Genomic DNA, 24179 nt, shown 5'->3' with positions numbered 1-24179 from the left:
GTGTGGATATGACTATCCTCATGTAGACACATGTCCTGCCATGGGTCAGCGATGCATGAAATGTGGGCGGTCGAACCACTTTGAAGCAATGTGCGGAGACTATCACAAGGAGAGACGAAGTGAGACAGCGAGGTCGTCTCGTTCCGACACAAGAAAGCATCACATACGAGCTGTGCAAGGAAGGTCCACGATGTCCCCAGGCTCATCACACTCCAGCCGAGAATCACGCAGATCTCGATGGGAGCGCAGATCTCCGTCCTGGGACTCGAGATCATCATCATCCAGGGATTCGGATTACACCGTAGAATACTTGAACATGATTGCAGATCCTGATCAACTCAAAAAGTATCCACGCTTAGACATTAAAGTAGGGAACCATGACACCAAATTTGTAATGGACAGCGGGGCTTCACTGAACTACATTCCAGTTACAGAATATGAGAAAATGACTCCGAAGCCCCCATTAACTTTTGCACCAGTCCGTGTTTTCACGTGGATGTCCAAAAAGCCACTCCCTTTGTTGGGCAAATTCCCCACAACGCTCACTCATGACAATATTACCATACCAGCAGTCATACACATCATCAAAGGACCTGAAGCCGACTGTCTGCTCAGCTTCCCCACTGCGGAGCGTCTTCGTCTGGTTGAAATTCTATTTAAAGTCAGCGACAACCAGGACTGCGTCAGCAAGTTTCCCAAGCTGTTTCAAGGCCTGGGGAAGCTGAAAGGGTGTCAAATACATCTGCACATCAATGAACAGATCAAACCTGTAGCACAGCACCCTCGAGGTGTTTCATTTCATCTTCAAAGTGCCGTCGAGGACGAACTTCAAGAACTCCTGTCTGCAGACATCATAGAACGCACGGATGGTCCAACCCCATGGGTGTCGCCGGTGGTCATTGTACCCAAGAAAGGGACTCCCAACAAGGTGAGACTGTGCGTTGACATGCGTCTAGCCAACACTGCGATTGAAAGGGAGCGCCACCCTGGACCACATCTGAGCGACATGATCGCTGCATTGAATGGCGCAAAGGTATTCTCGAAGCTGGACTTAAACAAAGGCTACCACCAGCTAGAATTAGACGCCAAATCTCGCTACATCACAACATTTGCAACTCACCTAGGACTTTTTAGGTACAAAAGACTGAGTTTTGGTGTCTCATCTGCAGCAGAGATTTTTCAGGAGGCGATCCGACAAATCATTCAACACATCCCCAACACTCTGAATTACAGCGACGACATCCTTGTGTATGGGTCGGATGTTCCTGAGCATGACATCGCACTTGATCGCGTCTGTCATGCCCTGCTGGATGCGAACTTGACATTGAACAGGGAAAAGTGTGGGTTCCACCAGGCCACTTTGAAATTCTTTGGCCACATTTTCTCAGACGCAGGTATGAAGCCTGATCCGGATAAGATTGCGGCCCTGAACAACACCAAGAGCCCACAAGACGTCAGTGACTTGAGATCGTTCTTAGGGATGGCCAGCTACTGTGCCCGCTACATCCGGGACTATGCGACCATCAGTCATCCTCTTTGGATCCTGACTAAACTTGGCCAACCGTTTGACTGGACCCCTCAGTGTGAACAGGCGTTCAGAGATATCAAGCGGGCAGTGGAATCGGCCGACAGCCTCTCATACTTCAACCCTCAACGGAAGACTGAGATCACCGTGGACGCCAGCCCCGTTGGGCTGGGGGCCATCTTAGCACAGTATGAGAATGGCTCTGACCAGAGACGTATCGTTGCCTATGCCAGTCGCAGTCTGTCTGATCCTGAGAAGAAGTATTCGCAGCCAGAAAAGGAAAGTCTAGCAGTGGTGTGGGCATGTGAACACTTTCATGTCTTTGTGTACGGCAAGCACTTTACCTTGATCACCGATCATCAGGCGCTGGTCACCATCTACAGCAACCCAAGATCTAAAATGCCTCCAAGGATTGAGAGATGGGGTCTCAGACTTCAGGAATACACTTTCACCATTGTTCACAAACCGGGGAAGGCAGAGAACACGGCTGACTACATGTCCCACCACCCTCATCCATCATCAGAATCCACACCATCGATCGCTGAGGAGTACATCCACTTTGTGGCCGATCAAGCACTGCCACCCGCTATTCCCATGAAAGTCATTCGTGAGGTCACCGCACAAGATGCCGTCTTGCAGATAGTACTCCGCCGAATTCAGACTAATCGGTGGAGACATGACCCTCAAGAAGATGTCACAGACCCAACTGTCAGGCAAGAGATACAAGCATTCCGGCACGTCTGTGATGAATTGTCGGTTACCACCGATGGAGTCATACTAAGAGGTTAACGAATTGTGATTCCTAGTCAACTACGGCAGGGAGTTGTCAATCTGGCCCATGAAGGCCATAGGGGAGTAATATCAACGAAGCGAGCTCTCCGGGAACGCGTCTGGTTTCCTTTCCTTGACCGGATGGTAGAGTCTACTCTGAAAGATTGTCATCTATGCCAGTTGACCAACAAAGGTAATCCACCAGCACCACTACAAATGACCACCCTGCCCCGTGGAGTATGGCAAGAAATTGCCATGGACTTCTACGGACCGTTGCAGTCTGGAAAATATGTGGTCGCCATAATTGACGAATATTCAAGATTTCCTATTGCACAAATAGTGTCATCCACAAGTGCCTCTTGCACTCTCAAAGTGTTAGATGAAGTGTTTGCAACATGGGGTGTCCCCAAAGAGGTGAAAACGGACAATGGACCCCCATTCAATGGACACGAATTCAGTGCATTTGCAAAACACATGGACTTCAGGCACAGGAAAACTACACCTCTCTGGCCACAAGCTAATGGCACCATCGAAAGATTCATGGCTACGATCAAAAAGACATTTCAGCAGGCCACGGCTGAGAAAAAGGACCTGCAAGTCGCCCTGAATGAAGTCCTCAGAGCTTATAGGACAACTCCACATTCGACCACCGGACAATGCCCAGCGACCCTCATGCTAGGGCGCCCGATGAGGAATCGCATCCCAACGTGGGAAGGGGCCTTGCAAGCCGTGTCGCCAATCCGCAGCCACCAAGAGATGGCAGTGACTGACAAACGTAACAAAGACAAAATGAAATCATATGCAGATGCCAAGAGGAGAGCGAGATCTCCATCCGTGCATGAAGGAGACTACGTCTTTGTCAAACAGGATCAACAGAGAAAGACTGATTGTCGATTCCGAGATGAACCCTTGCTGGTTACCCAACAGAAGGGCACCATGCTATCTGCGGAATCTGACCAACGAAGAATGACCAGGAACATAATCTCATTTCAAGAAGTGTCCTCGAAACACGAAAGGACCTCTGATGAGTATGATTGATACCCTCGCACTTGAAGAACCTGACCATGGTGACCCAGAAGACAGAGGTCAGCCAAATGAACCCTTGCCTGGTGAGTTTACCGGGACCACGTCTTTGCGGCCACGTCGTGATATCCAGCCGCCAAAGAGACTCATTGAAGAGATGGTTAAAACACTGTTTGTATCGTTTTGTTAAAAAAGGGGGAGATGTCATGTAGTTAGCAGTCTAGTAGTTAGGGGGGCAGAGCTAGCTGGGGTGAAGGGAAGAGGAGGAGCGTAGACAGGATGAAGTTAGTTAGAGTAGGGACAGGGGTATGATAAGATGTGCAGAATAAAGCTCTTGAATATATACCTGTGTCTGTCCTCATTTCATTAGGGACACGACACCCTCCACTCTTGAGTCTCTTCTGGCACATGGACAAAACTGCAGTGCTTAATTTGTCAAATATGTGCCAGTGCCCAAAGTTTTTCTCGTAAGCTCGCAGCCTGGTGCTGACGAATGTAAGGACTGCTGAATACCAAGGCTGCCTAAACTTGATTCTCCCTCATGTCTATTTATTCCACACCATACACTCCCTGCTCCTGTATTCACTCTTGTGGGTTCTTGTTCATCCCTGCTTTCCTCCTTTGCCACTTTTTTCTGTATTCCTCTTCCTTCTCCATTCTTACGTTTTGTTTTTCTCTCTCTTTCTCTGGGTCAGAGTCTGACAAGGACAAGAAAGTGCCGGTCCTCAAAACGAATGCTGGTGGACCCCACCTGCAAGTATATCCTCCAATTAAGCACTGGGCAAAAATGGGAGAAAAATGTGCTGGTCCTCGTGATCTTGTGATGCCCTCTCGCTTCCTACTGCTTGGACTGGTCACCAACAGGACAGCCAGCCCTGTTGAAGGAGGGGTTGTGGCAGAGAAACTAGGCAGAGGAGAGCTCTGAGCGTAGCACTTCTGCTGGAAAAGCAAAAGAAAACAGAGCTAGAATTAGAAGCAAGAAGATGAGATTTGTAGGGAAAGATAAACAGGAGAAGAGAGGAACAAATAGTTTAAATAATACAGTGGAATAATTAACAGGCGAAGAAAAAGAAAAGAAAGTGTGGGCGATGTAGAAAGAAAGGGAGATGAGCAGTGGAGTGTAAGAGGACAGCATGACTGTCATTTGGAGGTTTACAGGGGTACTGGATACCACTCAGCACTCATGTTCACAAAATATTTACAATTGCTGTACAGAGTGTATTTACAAGTTTTGAAAGCAACCTCATACAGCGTGGGACAAGTGGACTTTGAAGTCACTGAAATTGAACTTGAACTACTCTCTGTAATCAATAGCGAACTGGCGCATACCTGACTATTCTGATCAGCTCATTAAACTTTATGGTAAAAATCATAAAAGTGTACAACACATCCAACAACAGTAAATCAGAAAATCTACAGCTCCATGCATAGCAGCAACAATACATACTAAAACCTCAGATAAATTGCATCAAACAACATTGATCTAAACAGTTTTAAAAAACTGTTAAAAATAAATGGAGCTAAAATGACCCTCACTATATCCCTTCATTGCAGACTTAATGGGTAGTCGACCATTCATTTTCAAATACAAATGTTCTGAATACATTAAAGTAAGCATAAAACAATCTCTAAATATAAGGTAAAATGCCAACATTACTTTAACTTGCAAAGTATACTCCATTATCTGAACTTCATAATAACTGTCTTGTCTTTAATGATTTGTATTTGCTCACTGTTTATATATTTTCACATTTTGCACATTTAAAAACTAAAATCCAGTTAAAGCATTTGTCAGATATTTTCCTCTCAACCATCCACCTTAATTTAGCATGGAAAAGAACATTGCAAAGACACAAACCATGTACTCACCTAGACACTTTACCTGTAATTACTTCTATTTTCTTGTTCGGTATTATCCTCATGGAAACAGTTTTTTCATCTTTTATAGTGAATTATCCTGCGGATCTACACGTCCGACACAAATATTCCACACAAAATAAGATCATCTAAATCTTTGATTAAGGTGGATTTAATCTGTGAATTGGAGTATTTAAAAATAAAGTAGAAAATGACTTGATGAAAGGAGTGAAAGCAAAGGGAAAAATACTAAAGTATTTTAGCATTAAAGTAATACAGAATTAGTCTGTAAAACAAGTCTGTTAAGTGTACTTGCTTCTTCCTGACCCCCCAATGATGAGGGGTATAGGCACTACCAGAGATGCTTTCTTGCCCTTCTAGTACTCGTCTGCTATGACTGGAAACAGACAAAACTGAGGCTCCTCCGAGGAAAGCCAATGACCACTTATAACAAAATATTTCTTGTGCCTGCCATGTGAAACGTCCCCTCTGTGAGTCGGGAGAGAACAGGGCCTTGTGAATAAAGGAAGCTAGTGCGGCTATCTACAGACACATCCTGGGAACCAGATTGAACCATATATGGTGTGGCACTGAAATGGGGTTGCAGGAAGTCTTCAAACCTTTCAATGGTGCCTATGAAGTTTTTCTTGAAAGTTTAGGGACCATTTCGTAAGCAGGAAACAGAGTGTTAGACCTGGCTCCCTTGGCTTGGGTCTCCCTTTCCTTTTTTCTGCTGTTGCTTCCTATGTTTTGCTATGTTTTTGCTGGTCTAAATGCTTTGGACACTTTGCCACTGCTAATCAGGGCCAACGTGCAAGTGCTCCCTATTGTAAAGTATTGTAATGGATTAGTGACTCCATGATTGGCTTTTTTGGTTTACTTGTCAGACCCAAGTAAAGTGCACCACATGTGCCCAGAGCCTGTAAATCAAATGCTGTTGGTGGGCTTGTAGCACTGATTGTGCCACCCACCGGAGCAGCTTGTAAACTATGGCTCAGGCCTGCCATTGCAGGATCTATATGTAGTCTGGGACTGCAATGTCGACTTGGCAAGTGCATACACTTGCCAGTCCCTAAACCTTCCCTTGTCTACATGTTAGTCACCCCAAGGTACCCCCATGTATATAAAAGGTAGGATATGCCCTGATGTGTGTGGCATGTCCTGATAATGAATTACAGCCACTTTTGTTTTTCACTATTGCAAGGCTATCTGTTCTCATAGGCCAGAATGGGCAGTTTGATTATAACATCTTGTAATCCTAACTGACCCGGGGTACATGGTAGGAAAACACATTTAGTATGCCTGAACTCAGAATGATAAAATACATCTTTTAGTGAAGTTGGTTTTAACATTCTGTGTTTAAAAATACCCCTTTTAGAAAGTAGGTATTTTCTTGCCTAACCATCCAGCCTGCCTCTGCTAGGTTTGTATATTCCATGTCTGGTTTGTGAGTGACAGGGGCTGTGGTGGCTCCAGGAGTCAGCATTGTGCTGAATAGACCTATCTGCATTGGGAGTGGTGGGAGGAGTAGCACCTGGGCCTGAATAGGTCTGTGCCTGTCTTCCACAATGCTCGCTCCACCTGCTGCGGTGCGTCTGATGACTCTGGCCCACACTGACAACGGAAGAAGTTGTGCACTGGCAGAGTGCACCCAGAACTGGTTTGGACTAGGTACAGACACCCTTTGCCGTCAGAGACAAAGGATTTGTGTGTATGAAAAGAAGGACCCAGACCCCAGAACTTTATATCACTTCTGGGAATCAAGACAAGCCTTTGCTGAGGAGAAGAACCAGGAAACTGAAGGAGGAGAATACCGTTGCGCTGTGTGCTGTTTGGGGGTTGGGGGTTGGCCTGCAGTGGTTGCTTCGTTGCCAAAGTGAGGAGAAAAAGGACTGAGTGTGTTTTCATCATCTTGAAGAAGAATCTCCAAGGGCTTGAACTGTGCTTGCCTCCTGCCTGAAGTCTCAGGGATACAAGACTTTACCACCAGCTCCCCCTGACTTCCCTTACTGGGAATTGAAGTGCCTGCTGTTGTTCTGGGCCTTCTAAGAGACTGCGTGTTGCTGGGAGCTAGAAGCACGACTCAACAAAGAAGAAGCGCGTCGCCGCCACAGCAGTTCCCGTTGCATCGCCGAGTAAGCGTGCCGCCGCTGTCACCATTGCATCACCGAGGAGCGTTGCATCACCGGAGAAGCGGGCTGCCGCCGCAGAGGTAGTCGTTGCATCACCGGAGAAGCATGTTGCAGGGCCTGTCGCGGCTCAGAAGTTCACTGAGTCACCGCACAACCATCCGGCGTGCACGCATTGCATCTACGTTGTCGCACCATAACCAAGATGCCATTTTGTCGCATCGCACTGGAGCGTCATCGCATCGAATTGCAGTAAGAAACCGGCACGTCAACTCCCCACACAGTAAGGAAGCAAGCCTTAACTCCTCTGCGCAGCAGTAAGGAACCGACGCATCCACTCCCCTGAGTGTAAGGAACGGCACATCACCTTCCCTGCAACCCTTTTGTTTGTTTTGCGTTATGCATTCCAGGTACTTTGAGAGTAAAATGTTGCATTTATAATCTAAAGTGAACTAAGCTATTTCTACCATTTTAAAGACTTATTTTAATTACAGTATTGTGGATTTTTGTCGTTTGGTCTTGTGTTAAGTCTAGTAAAGATTACTTATTTTTCTAAACTGGTGTGGTGTCCATTTGTAGTGTTTTCACTGTATTACTGTATTTGTTCACAAATGCTTTACACACTGCCGCTGAGATAAGCCTGTCTGCTCATGCAAAGCTACCAAGGGGGTGAGCAGGGGTTATTTAGTGTAGCCCCTTATCCTGACTAGAAGCAAGGGTCTCTATTTAGACAAAGGTGTATACCATTGCCAACTAGAGACCCCCAACTCTAACATTGGTGGTCAGCGGTGGGGATTTGGACTTGCATTTGTGACTCACATACAGTGATTGGTGTACACTACTAGTGAGTGTAGACCATAACACGACCACATACATTTTGGTAGAACTTTTTTCCTGGGAACTTCTTTTCTATTTTTTGATTCTTGAGAACTGCCAGTGTTTCTTCCAAGAGTAAGCCAACATCCATCGCATCTGTAGACATTGAATTGAAAGAGGAGAGGATTGATACCTACACTGTGACAAACCTCAAGGTTCCGTGCAAGAAATGTAAAATCTCTTTGAAAGGCCTCACCAGGAAAGTGGAATACCAAAAGGCGCTGAGGACCTGGGTAGAATCTAGGAATGCCAGTGAGCATCCTGAAGAGCTGGTGAAGGAGGCAGAGAATTTAGAGGGGCAGGGCAGCTTGAGGGGCCATTGGGCCCAACCGGGGAGAAAGTACCTTCCAGGGCGGGCAGCAGTGTTTCTTCCAAGGGCCTGTCCCCAGGAGAGAGGGAGGACAGGAAGAGGGAGAGAGTGCGTACGTTGGAGCTTGCCAAGCTCAAAATAGATGGTCAGAAGCACATAGAGAGCAATAAAATAGAAGTTGGGATGGTATTAGTAATGAAGAATTTAGCCTGAGAGGAAAATAAAATGTATTTTGAACATGAGAGAGTGTTGAGGGAATTGGAACATGAAGGCAAAAGTTTAGAGGTTCCTCCCTCTGGTGGCAGTGCACCACCAGTGCATGTAGAAGCAAGGGCCAACATCCCCAAAGAAGTAGCCAAGGATTTCCACAAACAGGATATTGGTCAATGGTTTGGAGCTAATGAAGCTGCAATGTTGGCCCACCAGGTCCCTGAGAAGGATTGGGGAGCGGGGTTGTGGGGCCGCTTTGCTAGTGATGGGCGGGACACCTTGTTAGATTTACCTACAGAGGAGCAGGTGTCCTATGCCCACATGAAGTGAGCCTTAATATCCAAATATATCCAGATATGTTTGACCCCAGGATTGTACAGACAAAGGTTTATGAATTGCAAGAAACTGGAGTCTACCACATGGGTGGAATAATTGTCTTTCTTTTGCAGACCATTGGATGGTTGGGTGAAGGGTAGCAAAGTGGATAATTATGAGGCGCTCTATGATTTGTTTGCATTGGAGCACTTGTCCAATAATTGTTTTCCAGAGCTACGTCAGCACCTGATAGGTAGTAATCTGACTAATCCTAGGAAGCTTGAGGAGGAGGCGGACTGCTGGGTGAGCACCCGGGTCCACAAGGGTCATGTGGGAGACTTCGCCAAAGGTGGGCAGGGTCCCCAGCAGAGGAGTGAGGGGATAAGGGTAAACAGAGGGAGTTCCAGAAAGGGCCCCAAAGTAATCCCCTAGGGAATCAATGGAAGAGTTCCCAGCCTTCCCTGAGAAGAAGGCAGGGCCCTGACAGGTAAGCCTCTTTGCAGGGGGCCCAAGACCTGTTTTAAGTGTGGTCAAGTGGGCCACTGCTCTTATGATACTAATCGTCCCCTGTATGGGAAAACTGAACCCATTAGTGCACCACCCTGGCAGATGGCTAGTATAGCCCTGGGGGAGGAGATGGGTGCCCAAGGTGGGTGGGGTCCCGCAGAGATGTCCCTTGTCTCTTTAGGAGACTGGGAGATGGTCCCCAGATCCCAGCTACCTGATAACACAAAAAAATACTGGCAGTGTGTGACCATCAATGGCCAGAGGGTGGAGGCTCTAAGAGATACCAGAGCCAGTATGACAGCTGACGGTTATCGGCTAGTGTCTAAGGAGCATGTAATTCCCCTAGCGAACTTCCATGTAGTTGCCACTGACAAGTCTGAGAGCCACTGTGAGGTGGCCCAGGATCCCTTTGAGTGTGGGGGGTCTCAGGTACCCATCAAGTAGCTGTGAGGCCAGCCATGCTTTTTGACTGTCTGTTGGGCAACAAATTGGAAAGCTCCCCGTGGGCTAAGGTGGAGAGAAAGTCTCATTGGGAGATGTTGGGTCTGCCTGAGTGGGCATGTGTGACCACTCGGTCAATGGCAGCCAGTAAGGTTGTTCAAGAGGACCTGGATCCTGAGAGAGTGGCCCAGGTACTTGCCTTAATGAAAAGAGTTAGGGGGCACGAGAAACCAGCTCCTGAAGCTCCCACGGTCCAGGAGGAGGCAGACCTTGATGGGGATGCCCTGGAACCTACAGGGGAGCAAGTTGCTGAACTGGGAGACCTGTCTGAGCTAACCCATTGGTAGCAAGAAAGAGGTCCCTCCAGGGAAGAGTTCTGTGAGGAGCAGAACAAGTGCCCTTCTCTTGTGGGTTTGCAGCAACAGGCCACAAACCAGGCAGCAGGTGATCAGTCTGGATCACATTGGCTCAACAGGGAGAATGGTCTCCTGTATAGTGAGCCTAAGGTTGCTGAGCCTGGGTCAGCCCGTGTGCTGGTAGTACCCCAGCACTTCAGAGCCTTCCTACTGGGGCTGGCTCATGATGTGCCTTTAGCAGGACATTAGGGGCAGTACAAAACCTTTGAACGCCTTGTCACCCACTTTTATTGTCCCCAGATGCGCAATAGTTCAGACACTCATTGCAGGATCTGCCAACCTTGCCAGGCAAGTGGAAAGAGTAGGAGGAAGCACAAGGCTCCTCTCCAGCCATTCCCTGTGGTCAGTACCCCCTTTGAAAGGGTGGGCATTGACTTTGTGGGGCCTCTGGATCCCAAGACAGCCATGGGCAAGAGGTTCATCCTGGTCTTGGTGGACCATGCCACACGGTACCTGGAAGCCATCCCTCTCCGGTCAGTGATGGCCCCCATGCTGAGTTGTGCATTGATGGGGATTTTATCCCATGTGGGGTTCCTCAGAGAGGTGGTGTCAGACCAAGAAACTTCATTTCCAAGTATATGAAGTCCCTGTGGCAGGAGTGCGGTATATTGTATAAGTTCACCACTCCTTACCACCCCCAAGGTAATGGGCTAGTTGAGTGATTCAACAGGACCCTTAAAGGCATGATTATGGGTCTTGAGGAGCCCATGAGGTGTAAGTGAGACATCCTCTTGCCATGCCTTCTCTTTGCTTACGGAGAGGTGCCACAGAAGTCCCTAGGGTTCAGCCCCTTTGAACTTCTCTATGGACACCCAGTAAGAGGACCTCTGAGTTTGGTAAAGGAAGGCTGGGAGGAAGCTCCCATGAAACCTTCCTAGGATCTATATAGCTAGATGCCGGCCTTCCGAAACCAAACCCGGCGTTTCGGGCAACTCATTAAGGTGAATCTGGAAGCCCGCCAGGAGGAGATGAAGCAGTGGTATGATCAGAATGTCACTCTGATTGAGCTTCAGCCTGATCAGAAAGTGTGGGTCATGGCCCCAGTGGAGCCCTGTGTGCTCCAAGATAAGTGGACCAGACCCTTTGAGGTGGTGAAGCGCAAGAATGATGTCACCTACTTGGTGGACTGTTGTCTCCTAGGAACCCTTTGCTGGTCCTGCATGTAAACACCCTGAAGCCCCACTTGCAGAGGTCCAAAGTGGCCATGCTCCTAGCCACAGATGCTGGAATGGAAGAAGAGACTGAGCCTCTTCCTGACCTCCTGCGTGTCATGGAGAAAGATGGGTAAGTATAGGATGTGAACCTCTCTAACTCCCTTACCCCTGAGCAGCAGGAGGATTGTCCCCAACTGGGACAGTGCTCCTGTTAAGCACAAGTCTTACAGACTGACTGACAGGCTGAGAACCTGCATCAAGGAGTAGGTCTCAAAGATGTTTGCATTGGGGATGATGGAGTCCTCTAACAGCCCTTGGACCAGCCCAGTTGTCTGGGTCCCAAAGGCTGCCACGCCTGGTGCCGTGCCCGAACTCTGGTTCTTTGTGGACTACCGAGGACTCAATTTAGTCACCAGGACTGATGCCACCCCATCCCCAGAGCTGATGAGGTCATTGATCTGTTAGGGGCTGCCTGTACCTCAGAACGTTTGATTTGACATCTGGGTACTAGCAGATCGCCTTGACTGATGGGGCAAAGGAGAGGTCAGCATTCTTGACACCAGATGGGTACTACCAATTCCGGGTTATGCCCTTTGTAATGAAAAATGCCCCTGCCACCTTTTAGAGGTTGGTCAACCTGTGTTGGCTGGACTGGAAGATTTCAGTGCTGCCTACGTGGATGACAAAGCAGTATTCTGTGGCAGTTGGAAAGAGCATCTGCGTCACCTCTGGGAAGCGTTGATGGTACTGCGTAGAGCAGGCCTCACGATCAAGGCGAGTAAGAGCCAGATCAGGAAGAGTTCTGTGGTGTACTTGGGACACCAGGTTGGGAGTGGCCAGGGTTGCCCCTACAGCCCAAGATTGAGACCATCCTGGTTTGGGAGCCCCCAAAACGCAGACAGTGGTGAAAGCCTTCTTAGGACTCACCCGGTACTACAGAAGGTTTGCCAAGGGGTATGGCAGCATTGTTTCACCCTTGACAGAGCTGACTTGCAGGAAGCAGCCCAAGAAAGCGAACTGGACTGACACCTGTCAGAAAGCTTTTGATGCCCTGAAGACTGCCATGTGCACGGTGCCTGTGCTCCTGGCACCCGACTTCTCAAAAGAGTTGATTTTTACAAACAGATACTTCAGAGCATGGTGTAGGGGCTGTTCTTTCACAGATAAATGAGGAGGCCCTAGACCAACCTGTAGCCTTCATCCGTAGGAGGTTACTTCCACAGGAACAGAGGTGGAGTGAAATTGAGAGTGAGGCATTTGCTGTGGCCTGGGCACTGAAGAAGTTGAGACCATACTTGTTTGGGACTCACTCCCGGGTTCAGACAGACCACAAGCCACTCAGATGGTTGATGCAGATGAGGGGTGAGAATCCAAAGCTGTTGAGGTGGCCCATTTCCCCTGCAGGGGATGGACTTCACGGTGGAACACCGCCCTTGTACAGAACACGCCAATGCTGATGGTCTGTCCAGATTTTTCCACCTTAGTGATGAGAACTCCCAAGTGGTAGGGTAGTTCTCCCCATATTTCAGCTGGAGGGGACACGTGCTAGACCTGGTACCCTTGGCATGGGTCTCACTTCCTTTTTTTCCACTGTTGCCTCCTATGTTTTGCTATGTTTTTGCTGGTCTAGATGCTTTGGATACTTTTCCACTGCTAATCAGTGCCAAAGTGCAAGTGCTCCCTATTGTAAAATATTGTAATGGATTAGTGACTCCTTGATTGGCTTATTTGGTTTACTTGTCAGACGCTAGCACAGTGCACCGCGTGTGCCCAGGGCCTGTAAATCAAATGCCGCTGGTGGACTTGCTGCACTGATTGTGCCACCCACGGAGCAGCTTGTAAACTATGGCTCAGGCCTGCTATTGCAGAACCTGCATGCAGTCTGGGGATGCCATGTTGACTTGACAAGTGCACACACTTGCCAGTCCCTAAACTTTCCTTTTTCTACATGTTTGTCACCCTTAAGGTAGGCCCAAAGTACCTCCATGGGCAGGTTGCATTGTATGTAAAAGGTAGGACATGTCCTGATGTGTGTGGCAGGTCCCGATAGTGAATTACAGCCAATTTCATTTTTCAGTATTGCAAGGCTACCTGTTCCCAAAGGCCAGAATGGGCAGTTTGATTACAACATCTTGTAATCCTAACTGACCCAGGGGACATGGTAAGAAAACAAATTTAGTATGCCTAAAATCAGAATGATAAAATACATCTTTTAGTGAAGTTGGTTTTAACATTCACAAACCAGACATGGAATACACAAACCTAGCAGAGGCAGGCTGGATGGTTAAGAAAGCAAATACCTACTTTTTAAAAGTTGTATTTGCTTTCTTAACCATCCGGCCTGCCTCTGCTAGTTTTGTGTATTCCATGTCTGGTTTGTGAGTGACAGGGGCTGGGGTGGCTCCAGGAGTCAGGGTGAGTCAGCACTATGCTGAATAGACCTATCCGCATTGGGAGTGGTGGGAGGAGTAGCACCTGGGCCTGAATAGGGCTTTGCCTGCCTCCCATGTTGGCTCCACCTCCTGTGGTGCGTCTGATGACCCTGACCCACACTGACAAAGGAAGAAGTTGTGCACTGGCAGAGTGCACCCAGAAATGGTTTGGACTAGGTACAGATACTCTCTGCCTTTAGAGACAAAGGATTTATGTGTATAAAAAGAGGGACACAGACACTAGAACTTTAGATCACTTCTGGGAATCAAGACAAACCTTTGCTGAGGAGAAAACCGGGAAACTGAAGGAGGAGACTACCCCTGTGCGGTGTGCTGTTTGGGGGTTGGCCTGCAGTGCTTGCTTCATTGCCAAAGAGAGGAGGAAAAGGACTGAGTGTGCTTTCATCATCTTGAAGAAAAATAAAATCTCCAAGGGCTTTAACTGTTCTTGCCTCATGCCTGAAGTCTCAGGGATACACGACTTCACCACCAGCTCCCCCATGAATTCCCTTGCTGACAATTGAAGTGCCTGCTGTTGTGCTGGCCCTTCTAAGTGACTGTGTGTTGCTTGGAGCTGGAAGCGCGACTCAACAAAGGAGAAGCGTTTCGCCGCCGCAGCAGTTGTCGTCCCATCGCCGAGTAAGCGTGCACCACTGCTGCTGTCACCATCGCATCAGTGAGGCATGTCACATCACCGGAGAAGCGCGCTGCTGCCGCAGAGGTCATCGTCACATCACCCGAGAGCCGTGTCACAGGGCCTGTCGCGGCTCAGAAGTTCACTGAGTCTCCGCATGGCCGTCGGGCGTGCACGCATCGCATCTACGTTGTCGCACCATAACCATGACGCCATTTTGTTGCATCGCATCGGATCCGGCGCGTCAACTTCCCACACAGTAAGGAAGCGAGCCTCAACTCCCCTGCGCAGCAGTAAGGAACCGACGCATCCACACCCCTGAGTGTAATGAACAGCGCATCACCTTCCCTGCAATCCTTTTGTTTGTTATGTGTTACGCATTCCAGATACTTTGAGAGTAAAGTGTCGCATTTACAATCTAAAGTGAACTTAGCTATTTCTACCATTTGAAAGAATTATTTTGATTACAGTATTGAGGATTTTTGTTGTTTGGTCTTGTGTTAAGTCTAGTAAATATTACATATTTTTCTAAACTGAATTGGTGTCTATTTGTAGTGTTTTCACTGTATTACTGTATGTCTTCACAAATGCTTTACACACTGCCTCTCAGATAAGCCTGTCTGCTTCTTCCAAGCTACCAAGGGGTGAGATGGGTTATTTTAGAAGTGTAGCCCTTACCCTAACTAGAAGCAAGGCAGCCTATTCGGACAAAGGTGTATACCATTGCTAATTAGCGACTCCCAATTCTAACACAGAGTTACAAAGCTTTTCTAAAAGTTGACCCTTATGGTCTCACTTAGAACATTGCGGAGTGGGTTCGGGCTCCTGCCCTGTAAAACTTGTAGTTTGTCCACCCCATTTAGAAGGGGTAATGTGTGAGGCTTCAGGTGGCAGGGCCTCTGATTGCTCTGCAGTCGGAAATTTGGAAGGTGGTCCACCACCATGGGGCTGATGCCCTGTGCACTGATTGAAAACTCCCATTTTGCCAGGGCAGTTAGTTCTTCAGAAACAAAAATTTCACCTGAAAGAGGTCAAAACCACATGGCACCTACTCTTCAAATCTCTTTTTCATCTTTGCAACTGCTGCACCATTGGATACACAGAAAGCATTAGGTTGTGTGGTCCTCTGCCAGAGAAGTGGAAGCCATGGCCTCTGCTGAGAGCTCCTTAGAAGCAATTCATGCCTAGAGCAGTGGTGGCTCCTCCGCTAAGGTGAAGGGGCGTTGCCCCACTGCTTTTCAGCAATGTAAAGAAAAATCAAATGAGAATAACTGAAAGTTATTCTCATTTTATTTTTTCCTTTTTGTGGACACAGCAGCTTTGCCAGGCAGTGCGTTCCGGGGCTGCTTTACTGACAGAGCATAGGGCGGGGAGGGGTGGTTTGCCCTACCTAAGAGCCCATGAATATTTTACCAACCCTCTCGGGCCGGCCAAACATTCATGGGCACTTTCCTTGTTCTCCACGCAGGCTGCAATACAGCCTGCATGGAGAACATGCCCAGGCCCCCATTCCCTGGCTGAGCACCGAACTTCGATGCTCAGACCAATCACAGAGCTGCATTGAGATTGGCTCATTGAAGCCTCAGCCTGGGTGCTTCCTGTTGTTCTGGTCGGCATGACGAGGAGGCTCTGCCAAGGAAGACATGGCAAGGAGGTAAGATAAATTACATTTTTTAAATCCCTCCCCCCCCACCTGCCTCACCACCCCCAGTTCGTGCCAGCTGCTACTGGCCTAGAGGACAGGGAAGAGGTGTTGAGCCACCCTGAAAATGACTGTCTTAGCTGTATCTTAGCATTTGTCCCACTATTAACAAAAGTTCAGGTCTACAGTCAGACCATTCAACTGATGTAGCCCACCTTCTTCGAGCTCTTCTTGCTACGACTTTCGTGCTTCTCCTGCTGATAATGTATGACTTCAAGAACTTCACAGGCAGCATGGAGGATTGAAGGAAAACATTACAACGATTATCAAAAACATATACTCAAGGTATAAAAGGCAAATGAGGATAATACGAGTACTTGGCGTGACTCCCCGAGTCTTACAAGGTTTACTTTCCACCTTCCACACTAGTCCAGTATTACCCAAACTGTGTTTTGAGCCAAATTTTGGTGAGTCTGGAAAGTCTGAGCAATAAATAAAGATGTCTTTAAATTCTGTGTTTATGTTGTCACATTTGCCATGGTTCAATAACAAAGGTCAAATGTTAGGCTAATTATTCTGACAAGTTGCTGCTTATTCTTCCAACACTGGATTGGTGTTTACTTCTCTTACTCTGACTGCAAAGTGAGAGGAGTTTTTACGTGAATTATGTGACAGTCTCAGGATGCCGTTTTTTGCAACGCACAAGAAAATGTAAATACCTGTAAATTAACCATGTGCATTCAGCAGCTAGGAAAGCAAAATGAAGTACACTTTTTTGTAATCCTAAAGTGTGCTGGAAATCGACATTTAATAGGAGCAAAATGATATTCAAAGAACCATTACCACATGTTATCTGAGTGCTTTATCCTATATAGTTGTATCAGTAAAACTGTATGTCTGTGCAAAGTTACTGCCCTTTTCAATAAAAATGTGCAGTCAGTAAATGACAGTGCACTACAACACAATGCTCAAGTTCGAGAATTGAAGGTAGGTGGGCCACAATCTTTTATCGTTCTAAAAAGTGGATTGTGGTTCTAAAAGGTTTGGGAACAACTTATTTTGTTGTCATGATTTTTTTGGGCAGCAGTCTCCTTTCGTATATCACCGTCTCAGAGGACATGAACCAATATTTCCCCTTGCACCATGGTCTCGCTCCTCATACTATGGAGCTCCCCCATACTCTGGATTTATATCTCCTTGTGATTCTTGTGATCCTTGAACCCAAGGCAAACAAAGAGACTCTTTAAATGTAGGTAAAGGTATGTTCACTCAATGTCACCATTTATGACATCAAAGATATTTCAGTCTCAGTACCACAAAGACACTGGCATACATTTTTCTACAGAAAGCTTGGACCATGACCTGAGCCTCCAACTTTTACACCGCCAGGGTCTTAATTTCCCACATCAAGTAGACTAACATTGGATTTTGGTTTTCTCATTACTTTTAATGGAAGAGTTATGCTTTTTCTTCAACTACTGATCCTTGCATGTAACATGCATCATTTTTTGTGTTATTCTACTCATTCTTTCTTGTCATTTCATCACACTTCATTTCGAAATGCCACACTTTTCGGACCTTGTTTATGAGGCCCTTAGCAGCACCGGAAAATTATTTTTTGTAATTCAGTTGGCGCAATGTGCCCTGGCTTATTTACAAGGCCACAGAAAGCCACTGTATGTGGCTTTTCATTGCCTTGTAAATATGAAACTCTTTCCCGCAGAACACTGCATGAAAAGAGCATTCCATTGTTGTTACTGTGGGTGTTCTCATGCAACACTCATGGAATCCGAAGCTTTCCCAGATTTATGAGAAATTGTAAACCTGGGAATGCGTCAGAATCTAATGCCATCCCCAGTGGTGGTGTTAGGGATGCCCAATGAGGAGAAATTTTTCATATCTCCTGTTTCTTTCCTGTTTTTATGTGTTCTGCACACACTAAGTAATAAGGGGCAGATTTATGAAGGCCTTGCGCCGCCGGTGCGTCATTTTTAACATGGGAAAAAGTGACGCACCTTGGCGCAAGGCCTTCATAAATCTGCCCCTAAGTCTTCAACTAGTCTCACATGGGTGTCTAAACATGTTGAATAGGAATAGGCGTCTGAACTCTCGGATACCCCATTCAAGGTAAATAACATTAATCAGATGCACCCTATCCATTGATGATTGCATATTTTCAATCTTCCATTATTGCCCTTAACTTTTAAACATTTAATCTGTCATGTGTGTTTTCTTTGGTGTCATATATGATTTATCCTTCAACTGTAATAGTTTTTTTTTTGGTAATTGGTAAAAAATGTAGGGGCAGATGTATCAACATCCAGATTTGCGAATCTCAAATAGCGATTTTTTAGAAATCGTTATTTGAGATTTGCAAATTGGTATGTATGTAGAAAATCTTATTTTTTTTTCGATTTCTTAAAATTCCTTAATTGCGATTCGCAAATTGCGAATCGCAATTAAGGAATAATTTCCCATTCATTTCTATGGGCCAGGGGGCCCATAGGAATGAATGTGAAGTTATTCTCAATTTGCGATTCGCAATTTGAGAATCGCAAATTGAGAATAATTTCAAGGGTGCAAGGGTGTCATAAGGACACCCTAATGCACCCCTGAAATTCACATGTGTGCGCATATGGCGCACATACATGCCCTAAGGGCATGTATGTGCGCCACATGGCACCTTCACAAATGCAAAAAAGTGCTTTTGTGAAAGAAATCACAAATTACCACCAACTTCAAGTTAGTGGAAATTTGCGATTTCTTAATGAGAAATCGCACAACTTGGGTGCTTCATACATTGCATTTAAGGAATCGCAAAATTTGTGATTCCTTCAATGCAATAGCAAAATAAGGAATCGCAAATTTGCGATTCCTTATTTTGCACTCAAATATGCTACATACATACCATTTAGCGAAAAAGAGTTCGCAGACGCTGAAATTCTGCGAATTTCGATGTTTGCGAACCCATTTGAGCTTCATACATCTGCCCCTTAGTACGTTTTGAAAACATCTCAGACACTCCATTACCCCCAAGATTTACTAACAATTGCCCATGGAGTTAGCTCATTTTAATTTTACCATAGATGCATTCAAGGAACCTAACTCTATCTGCGTGCTCACTACCAGATAAAATGGAAAAAATTCTCCCCCAGGGCGCATAAAGGATTGCGATACTGGCAAAACAGCCCACCCCATTTGTTTGCTTATTTTTTATGATATCTATAGGACTGCAAAATACTTGGACTCCCTCAGAAAATAGTGTCTAGGACTAGCACAGAATATAATCTATGCATCTTCCATTGAAATAATAGCTGATGAAATAAATGTCAGACACTCTAAGAAGTTGAATACATGCACTGATGTGGTAAAAAACAATTTTATTACACAGTCTATGAATGAACTTTGAGCAGTAACACTTTCACAAACATGTTAACTTGGAGACAGTGAAAACGTTAGGAATTATACTTGTTAATAAAAACAAATTACTAGCAAAACAAGTCATATAAGTATCATTAAGACTCTAAAGTTGGAAACAGAAGACACGTACAGCAGTTCACATTGTTGGAATTCACAAACAGCACTATTCAAAGTAATGCTCGTATAAAGCCAAGATGGCTGCTTTATTTCCACAGCAAATCAATTCATTTTACTGATCACTGTGGGATTAGTAAAAGGGCTGTTTTAATAAGGTAGTCTGAGGTTGGAGAAACACATAGGTCACTTTGGGGTAGAACCTACAGATTGAATATTCTTGGCACCCCTTCAAATAGCATCTTACTTAAGTGAGTGGTAATATGTTATGTTATGTTTTGTTATGTTAGAGGAATTTCCAAAGCTCTGTATTGCTATCAGCACAGTATATGCCCCAAATGTTTGATCCAGGTTACGCAGAAATGTATCCACTCTTGGTCAATGAAATAAAGCTCACTGCCTCATATTGGCAAATTTGAAAAGTTGTCAGAAACTGCTTTAAAATAGTCAAAAATCTGGATTGATACCTTACAATTTGCGTTAACATGGCTGATCTGTGTGTGCTCTGCTTCGTATAGTTTACTAAAAAAGATTACATTTCTATTAATGTCTTAACGCAATTTATTTGTTGATAATAATATGAACAGTTTATACTAAATACTAAATTGTCTATTGGCAAATAATTTACCGGTACTGTTTTTCGTTGTTTAGTGGCACTTTATTTCCCATAAAAGCCTCCATGGCTGAGTGAGCCCTATCATGCTTCAAACCCCTCACCTACAGGTTTCACTGACTGCTGTAGAAGGAGTTGATGGATCCGAGCTACCATGTCTACAATGCTTGAAATTTTGGGTTTCTTGAAGTCAGAGAATATTTTTGTGCTACTCCAACAAATTCTAGAAACATTGCATAATTTGAGTTTGGTGGAAGTTTAAAATTTGCTAAAGCATTGGTTCAAAAATGAAAACAACGCTTGTGTGGCTGTCATCCCTTACATTTGTAGAAATTTGTTTGCTGAAGATTTAATTTTCTCCTTTGTTTTTGCCTAGATTAAAACTGAAATATTTCTAATTGGGTAAACAAGACGTCTTGACTCCGCAACATTTTGAGCCATGATGAATTTGAATGGATCATCACCCAAGGTTCTGGACAATGAAACAATGGAAATGCTTCAAAACACCCATATTACCACCATTTTGCCTCTGGTATACACCTTCGTGGTCATCATTAGCATCCCAGGCAATACATTTTCCCTCTGGCTGCTATGTTTCCACACTAAACCAAAGACCCCTTCGGTCATCTTCCTGATCAACCTCAGCATCACAGACCTCACAGTGGCTTCTGTGCTACCCTTCCAGATTGCCTATCATTTTCAAAAAAACAACTGGATATTTGGAAAAAACCTTTGTAATCTGGTAACTGTCTTGTTCTACACCAATATGTATTCGTCCATCCTCACCATGACTTGCATCAGCATAGAACGCTGCATCGGTGTGGTCTATCCCATGCATGCAACCAAGTGGAGCAAAAAAAGGTATGCCATTGCCACCTGCTTAGGAATATGGGCAGTGCTGCTAATTGTACTATATCCAATGGAGAGCACCGATCTTACATACGAAGTGAAAAGTTTAGGCATCATCACCTGCTTTGATGTTCTGAAGTGGGACATGCTGCCAAATGTCCAATCTTGGGCCGCATTCCTCATTGCATTGTTTGTTTTCCTGTTCCTCATTCCGTTCATTGTGACAGTGGTTTGCTACATCTGTATAATCCGAAAGCTGATCCAGACCTCGAACAGGTATGGCAACGGACAGAAGAGAAGATCAATTAAACTGGCTATCGTAGTCCTCTTGGTGTTCGTCTTATGCTTTGCTCCCAATAACTTCATCCTTCTCCTTCACATGATTTGTCGATTGTTCTACAATAAGAGCTATTACCACATCTACAAACTGACCCTCACCATCAGTTGCCTCAGTAGCTGCCTGGATCCATTTATTTACTATTTTGCTTCCAAAGAGTTCCGAAAAAAATTTAGGGAAGTGCTGAGGCAAAAAACATCCATTGAAGAAACAGAGGTTAGAAGTGGAAGTTTCTTCTCTAGGTCAAGCCGGTCACTGACTGGTTCAAGTGGGAATGGCGATGGATTACCATCAAGGAGCAAATCCCTTTTAAAAAGGCAAGAAAGTGTGTTCTGACTTCAGTGGTCCACCAACATAAGGGCATTTGATATTTAAAGATAGAAAAAGGAGCAGTGCTCAGCATTAAAATATCATGTCAGCGACAACTTTTGTGGTGAACGTCAAGAGCATCAGTACAATAAATTGCTGCAGCAGACATCATCCCAACTATATGTAAGAGAGTAGGTGGGAGACATCAAGTATTCCTTGTGAACTGAGGTAGAAGTCTGTTCGAATAGACATGTTCCTTAGTTTGTACCTTCCATTGCTCAGTGTGTTTATGTTTACTCTCAAAGCAAAAGAAAAGAACGGAGTTATTCTAATTTCTGCTAATTACTTGGCCCACATTCCAGTTCGTCATTTTTTTCCCACTTCTTCACTCCAGAGACTCGCCTTATGCAAATCAAACTTCCACCTGCACCAGAAGAAACAGTCCAGCTTGAACTGCTAGGTCTGCTTCCCTCCTGACAGAACACAAGCAATTGTTTGCATCCTTCAAGTGTCAAACACCCTGACCTGACAATGAACTTCTGAATGTACTAGTGAAGCATTCAGGGTGGAAACTTTTATGAAATCTAATCTTAAGACTTTTGGGTACCCCGGGTAAGACGTATTTTAGGGGCCCCTGAACAAAAAAATCAAATGTTATCACTTTTTACCTGCTCATTCAAGCATGCACTATGGCATACAATACTAAATGATGTATTGAACTTTATCAGGGCCACACAAACTGTTGAAAAATGCCTTGCACAGGTCCCCAGCCACTGTCCAGAGAGGTAAAGGTAAGCAGAGAGGAGAGATGTTTAGGTAGAGAAGTACAATATGCAGAGGTTAAATGGAGTGAAAGTGTACTTTCCAATGGGGCTGCTTGGAAGGTTGGGACCATGGGAAATTGCCCACTTTGTCTATGCCTTAAACGTTTGTTTTGCCGTAGCTGCCTATGGATTTCATCCATTAAGATTCATTGTAAATAAATACACTATTTATGCATACTGCCCGCTTCTGTTCGAACTCCATAGGGGTATGGATTCTGCTGCTTGTCCTGATTCATATATAATTAACTTGTATGCTGCACACCTGTATAAATAGCATGCAAATCCACAATACATGCAGAACACACATTTTGTGACAGAGACCAGACATTTTGAAGGAACCTTTTCTCTCAGCTTACAATGGGCGACAAGCTAACCCAAATATTCTTTGCAGGTTTCACCAAGGTTTCAACATTAATTAGTGTATGTGCTCTCCTTAGAGGCCCAATTAATTCCTGCATTTGCCTGTTGTAGGCTATTCAATCAGGTAATATTTAGTTGCCTCTGGGTAATAAAATGCTTGTGAATATGCAAACCAGATATCCCAAAAAATCATAAATTGCAGTAAACTACGCCCAACTCAGAATACCATTATCAACCCCTGCGCAAACGGGTATGCGAAGGGGTTGAAAAAACTTAGCACACCCATAATCTGTGCCTAATTTTTTACATTTTCACAAAGCCCTTAAACGTCTAATGTAACACTGGCAGCGAATTGTGTGTGATCTAACTGCGGTACCCACATTATTCGTGCTCATCTCTTGTAAGTGGGATTGTTTCAACCATTCTTTATAGCAAGGGACATATGCAGTCTTCTATTTACTTAAGATGCACATCTTTCTTCTCCAGAGAGGTGACATTCAATCCCTTCCAATGGATCATTGCATTGGTAATGTTCAGAAGCCCCTGTAGAGGACCAGGAGTAGGTTCCCTCATTTCAGATATGGTGTCCCTCACATTGTCAAACCTGTACAGTTCTACTGTATGTGAACAATGTCACAACTTCGTTGGCAACATTGTGATTCAGTTAAATAGGTAATACATTTATGTGTATTCTTGTGGTCTTTTCTGTATAGTTTTTATGTAAATGTCAAAAGGACAATACCTTAATAAACCCTTGTAAATGTTATGTTTTATACATCTTTGCATGAGTCATGTCTCAGTGTCATCATATATTTGTAATCTCAAATGCACATTCACCTTACCTTGCTGCCTGTCTTGGTTGTATTGGTAGCCAATGTAGGGAGTACAGTAGCCGGGTAGATTTCACAAGCAGACAGTAGAGTCCATGGTGGTAAGTAACTGAGAGAGAGAGAAACTTGTTTATTTAGACCTTGGTCTTTTAAACAGTACAGAATACACACAATCAGGATCAAAATAAAAATACAAAAGTACGAACAGACAAATTTCTACAACATCTTAAATAGATAAAATTCAATGCTTGTTATTGAAGAGTTAAAAGAGGGTGGCGCCC

The 24179-nt window shown here is 45.1% G+C and overlaps 1 protein-coding gene across 2 annotated transcripts in view; it reads left to right on the top strand.

Moving 5' to 3' along the window:
- Nucleotides 1-23836, top strand: part of LOC144772934 (P2Y purinoceptor 8-like) — a 378444-nt gene extending 354608 nt beyond the window's left edge. For both annotated transcript variants that reach the window (XM_078657632.1, XM_078657631.1), the window contains one exon: nucleotides 20766-23836. In XM_078657632.1, the coding sequence (XP_078513758.1) occupies nucleotides 20829-21911 (1083 nt within the window). In that variant the 5' untranslated portion in view covers nucleotides 20766-20828 and the 3' untranslated portion in view covers nucleotides 21912-23836. The remainder of the gene's footprint in view (nucleotides 1-20765) is intronic.
- The last annotated feature ends 343 nt before the right edge of the window (nucleotides 23837-24179 follow it).

Source organism: Lissotriton helveticus, chromosome 8, assembly GCF_964261635.1.
Source record: "Lissotriton helveticus chromosome 8, aLisHel1.1, whole genome shotgun sequence".
In the NCBI taxonomy this organism is placed as follows: domain Eukaryota; kingdom Metazoa; phylum Chordata; class Amphibia; order Caudata; family Salamandridae; genus Lissotriton; species Lissotriton helveticus.
This window is presented reverse-complemented; position numbering and strand designations above follow the sequence as displayed.